The sequence below is a fragment of the Anneissia japonica genome, unplaced genomic scaffold (assembly GCF_011630105.1).
Source record: "Anneissia japonica isolate Jap-2015-1 unplaced genomic scaffold, ASM1163010v1 scaffold21_len1647178_cov195, whole genome shotgun sequence".
Classification (NCBI taxonomy): Eukaryota; Metazoa; Echinodermata; class Crinoidea; order Comatulida; family Comatulidae; genus Anneissia; species Anneissia japonica.
Window position 1 is genome coordinate 913686 of NW_022750455.1, and position 5155 is coordinate 918840.

Below are 5155 nucleotides of genomic sequence, written 5' to 3' on the forward strand. Positions count from 1 at the left end.
TCTCCTGTTACTTTCAAATTTCTCCTGCTACTCAAATTCTTAAATAAACCCCTGTATACCGTAATAATAATTATAATATAATATATATGGGCATGATGATGGCATATCACATACATATATGAGCATGATGATGTCATATCATAACCATATATGGGCAAACCACAGGAATTTGCCAAACAAACACTGATGCACTATCAATGCGTGCCTGTCAAACTCAACAGTGTTTGATGTAGTCAACAGTGTCTGATTTCAAACAGTCATTATTTTTATTAAACATTTCTGAAATAAGCATACATTATTAGATCATGTTTATGAACGTAAAAAAATCAATGTTTCATGATACAGTAGTTTGTGAATTATGTAACCCTTTGTGGGGTTTGTGTAGACAGAAAATTTTTTGTTGAGACTATAACACAAAATATACATATACAGCATAGATATGACATTTTGTAACTACATACATAAACACATCAAAAACAAACACAAACCTACCTTTTCAGCAACACCCATTACATTCATCTCCGGTTTCAGGTCATAGGTCGCAACCTTTGGTGATGGAACAAGGCAACGATTTTCTCCTTCAAACTTTTTTTCAACACCACCATTAAAAAAGAAAGTGACATGAGCATATTTTTCGGTTTCTGTTAAAAGGAGAAAGAAATATGAAGAAATCTCAAGTCATAGGAGTAAAGTCTTTCATACGCTTTCATACTTTCTGCTCTCCAATTTCACCCTATCATAATGTCCCCTTCTAATATTTTAACCAATTTAATTAGTGTTTTCAAAAATTAAATATTCCAATTATGATCTGGAAAATCTAGTATTGTCATTAGGCCATCAAAATTTGTAGTGCAATGACACGCACAGTGACATTTGGAAGTCAGGATCAGCCAGCCTCCTTATTTTACCATCGTCATCTGAATATTATTAAGCTAGTGTCACAAGCTATCCATTCACCTGCGCAGTGATACTGTGTCATTTTCTTGGATGCAATCCATTCTGCAATGACGTTGACCGTTGAAGTAGGGGGATAGATTACCGGCAGACCAAAATCACTCTTGTACTCGGTCATGCAAACTACTTGCTATGGGGAATAAAAGATAATTCAAAGTATACAAACACCAATACCAACAAATATATTGTAGGGCAAACAAAAAAAACGTATTCGCAAAAAGTGCAAGATGTTGTTTAATACTATGTGAACTTGAAATCTCGGTATTCTTTCACCTCAGGTCATAAATAGGTCACATCTGTGCTGCATTGTTTACTGGGGTTGTAGGGGTGAAGGGGCTTGCATCCACCACCCTCACCCCTAGGTCCTAATGTTGTTCTTCATAGCATTTCATTAAAAATAAAATTATGCCAAAGACTGTATTATATGATTATTGTCATCATCAATCTCAATTGTCATCATGAAAATGGGAATGGTGGTGACGATAATGATAACGGTGGTGATAACAGTCATGATGAACAGTATAATTATGATGATGATGATGATAAATGGTGATCAACATAATCCTGACAATAAATTATCTAGATTTTGGTAAAAATGTTACACGTTAAAATAAAAAATATTTTTACCAAGTCCTTCGGTACAACACTCGTCTCAAAATGCTGCTGGATAGCAAATGCCTCAACAATTTGCCTCATTCTATCTGCACGAAAATCAAAGAACACTAATGTGTCACCATCTTGAATTCTACCTTCAGGATCGACAATAATTGGCTTCAAAAATTCATCCTTCTCATTCACAGCATAGCGACCTTTTACAACCTTAATGAAAGGGATGTTAAGGGAAAGTATATTAGTCAAAGATCATAAAACTGAAGCAAACATTTTATCAGTTTCATAAAATAATAAAATTAATATATTACTAGATATAACACTACATTAATAGATTCAACACTACTGACTAAGCACAAGCTCAGTGGTCTAGTGGTTATGACACCAGGCTAGTTATTTGGAGGTTGTATATTCGATTCCCACCTGATTCACTTGCGATTATATTCGCAAGTATTTGGGAATGTACTGAGCATTCAATATGATAACATGTCAGGTAGGGCAAAAACGTCATTCCATCATACAATATTATAAATAAAAACCCTCCAGAAGTACCTCAACAACATTTTCAGGAGTCGTAACTTCTCCTAATCCTTGAACCAGCCCTTCATAAGCAAGCTTAATCCTCTCATGCCTTTTGTCCCGATCCATAGCATAGTAACGCCCAACAACTGTTGCTAAGCTACCATAATCCTCTTGTTTCAAGAAATCTAATAACTGCTGCAAATATTTCACTTTGGAAAAAATAATTTTATCTTTGTTAAATATATATGATTTACAGTATAGCAAAATGGAATTCACTATGAAGCAAAAACAAATTTATTTGATGAAACTAAGCTGACATTCTTCTATAAATGTATATTACTTTGAAACATCAAATATTAAGTTTAGATTACAAAAATTAATTTATCCAATATCAAAATTAATATGAATGAAACTTAAATATTTGCAGAAAACAAAATGTCATAAATTTATCAATTTCTTACCTCCACTCACTGGGCTTGTGTCTCGCCCATCTCCAAAGAACTGTACAAAACTTTTTGGCACCCCATGGCTTTTGGCTGCTTTCAGGAAGGCAAGTAAATGGTTGATATGTGAATGAACGCCACCATCACTCACCTGTAGGCAAATTAATAAAATAATATAAATAATAATAGCAACAGCAGCAATAATAGGTTAATAATATTTGCAAAAATGGGAGCCCACTCTTGCCAGAAGGATGTCTCCCCAAGAAAAAATTTAGAGTGTGAAAATATATGAATCCATACCAATCCTAGGAAATGCAGTCGTCCATTTCCCTGGATAGCTCTTGTGCAGGCATCAACAAATGCCTTCTTCTGTCCAAATTCACCTTTCTTGATGGCCAAGTCAATTTTTACAATTTCCTGAAAGATAAATTGAAGAAAATAAATTATAGAAATGGCATGCAATTTCTGTATAAATGTTAAGTAATACATGAACAAATTAAAAAATTAAATTTTCTATAAAGATATGAGATACAAATTAGCCAAAATACAGAGTGCTTCAAACACTGAGATATCAGGGGTCCTAAGCTGGGAGAAGTCGCTTTCAGGGCATCTAGTTTAATGAGGACATAGCTAATTGTATTTTGCTGAGCATGGCGATGCCCATTCCAGCTGACTTCATAGAGAGACCTGATAATACAGTAGTAAAAACATGTAAACTTTATGAATTGCAGGACATGGGTTAATGTAATGGTTGCTCATGGGAACAGTGCCATTCTCTGAAAGACTCCTGCTAGAAAACTAAAGATCTCTTTGAGATAGAACCAACCTACCTGATAAATCACTCTCCCAGCACCAATGGTCAAATGTCCAACCTCACTGTTTCCCATTAAACCTTCAGGAAGACCAACAGCAAGACCAGAGGCATCTAATGTCACAAACTGACCAGTAGTTGGATCACACAACGAATCCATAACTGGGGTGTCTGCATTTTTAATTGCATTACCTGTACAGAGGAAAACATTTTAATATATTATCAGCATTGACAGATTATGAATACACCAAAACGTTTAAATGATACACCAACAGCAAAAGGCAACCATTAATGGCATTTGTTTCACATGATGAAATGCACATTTGCCTATCTTTAAATGTCAGGATTGGAATGAACCCTACTCCATTTTTTTGCCAATGGCAGCACCAGCTGCATGATTGTGCACAAAGGACCCCTGTGGAGAATTCTGAATTCTTCTTCTTACCTTAGTGATTCTTACCTTAGTGATAGTTTGCTTTGAATTGATTAAATGAGATACTACTGACAACATGCTCGGGTAGACAGTTCCATTTATCAATGACTAGTGTCGAAAAAGGAGTCTCGAAAAGTAGTGTTGTGTTTAAAAATCTTATAAGTATGACCTTGAGTATTATGTAATCTTTGTAGTGTATGTGTGTAAAATAACTATAATCAATGTTTTCAAAACCATGAATAATCTTAAAAACCTCCATCATATCTCCTCGGTTCCAAAAAAAAAAAAAAAGTGCTTTGCAAAGGCAGAGCCAATCGACCAATCATTTAAATTATATTTCGTTTGACGATATTTTGTGGATGTCCTTCCTTATTTATCTGTGTTGACGGAGGTGCTGTAGTGTGTTTTGTATAGGCCTAGCGTGTTCTATTGTTCCAAGTTTATTTTTAAACATTATTTTATAGTTCCTGAATCTGAAACATTTACTCTCATTTCATCTGGACGAACCTGTTATTACACTGTACGAATCAAGGCTGTTGTAGCAGTGAGAGTCGGAAGTTGATTTACATATTCAACCTCAATACTAATTCATAATCCACGACTGTTACACCAGCTAGGGTCTATGCCTAGGTCTATTCCCTCTTCCGCGTCCGCCACCAATCCGGAGAAGCTAGCTAGAAGAGGAGGGCCTAACTAGTAGTAGGCCTAGTAGACAGAGTGAGTAGGACAGCCCTAGCCTAGCTAGGCCTAGGCCTAAATAAGCCGGCTCCCTGGTTATTATAATTATCTTATCCATTATTAATTTAATTATTTAAAAATACTATTTACAATTTACCTTTTGTTTTATCACTCAGTCCCCATCCGTCAATAACTACTAAACAGACACTCATTTTGACTTTTAAATAACTAAATAATTACTGAGAAACTAACCACTCACTCACGTTCTCAATGATGATGTGTGTGAGTGTGAAAAAAGAAGAACGATATCCAGGTCAGTGAGAGTTGCATATGGATATATGCTCAAGATAGCAAAGCAAGTTTAATGCTAGTACTGTATGGGACGCCGAATGCGTGCAGTTAATATGCAAAGAACCTTGACATTTTCTGTTTCGTAGCCGTTTTAGAATTGACTGACACGTCTATGGAAGGTTCTTACCAGAAAAATACGCCTTTTTCACGAATCGGTAGACATCTTGAAGTGATGACAAACATTGCGAATCAGCGGTGCGTAACCAACAGAAATAAGATAAACTTTTGGGCTGATTTTCTGACATCATGTTATTTAAAAAATCATAACTCCATAACGGGGCGTCGTATCCAAAAAGTTTTTCCAGGAAAATGTTCTTAAAAGACCAGTCTACACCACCATATGATTGAAAAAAA

At 35.4% G+C, this 5155-nt stretch overlaps 1 protein-coding gene across 1 annotated transcript in view; it reads right to left on the reverse strand.

The window, feature by feature from the left end:
- The window catches only part of LOC117121340 (2,3-bisphosphoglycerate-independent phosphoglycerate mutase-like), an 8096-nt gene extending 3320 nt beyond the window's left edge, over nucleotides 1-4776 (reverse strand). The window contains exons 1-8 of the mRNA XM_033266498.1: nucleotides 4608-4776; nucleotides 3359-3531; nucleotides 2829-2945; nucleotides 2547-2679; nucleotides 2116-2294; nucleotides 1582-1773; nucleotides 958-1084; nucleotides 493-641 (exon numbers count right to left, since the gene is read on the reverse strand). Coding sequence (XP_033122389.1) covers nucleotides 493-641; nucleotides 958-1084; nucleotides 1582-1773; nucleotides 2116-2294; nucleotides 2547-2679; nucleotides 2829-2945; nucleotides 3359-3531; nucleotides 4608-4662 — 1125 coding nt within the window. The 5' untranslated portion in view covers nucleotides 4663-4776. The remainder of the gene's footprint in view (nucleotides 1-492; nucleotides 642-957; nucleotides 1085-1581; nucleotides 1774-2115; nucleotides 2295-2546; nucleotides 2680-2828; nucleotides 2946-3358; nucleotides 3532-4607) is intronic.
- Between the last annotated feature and the right edge of the window lie 379 nt (nucleotides 4777-5155).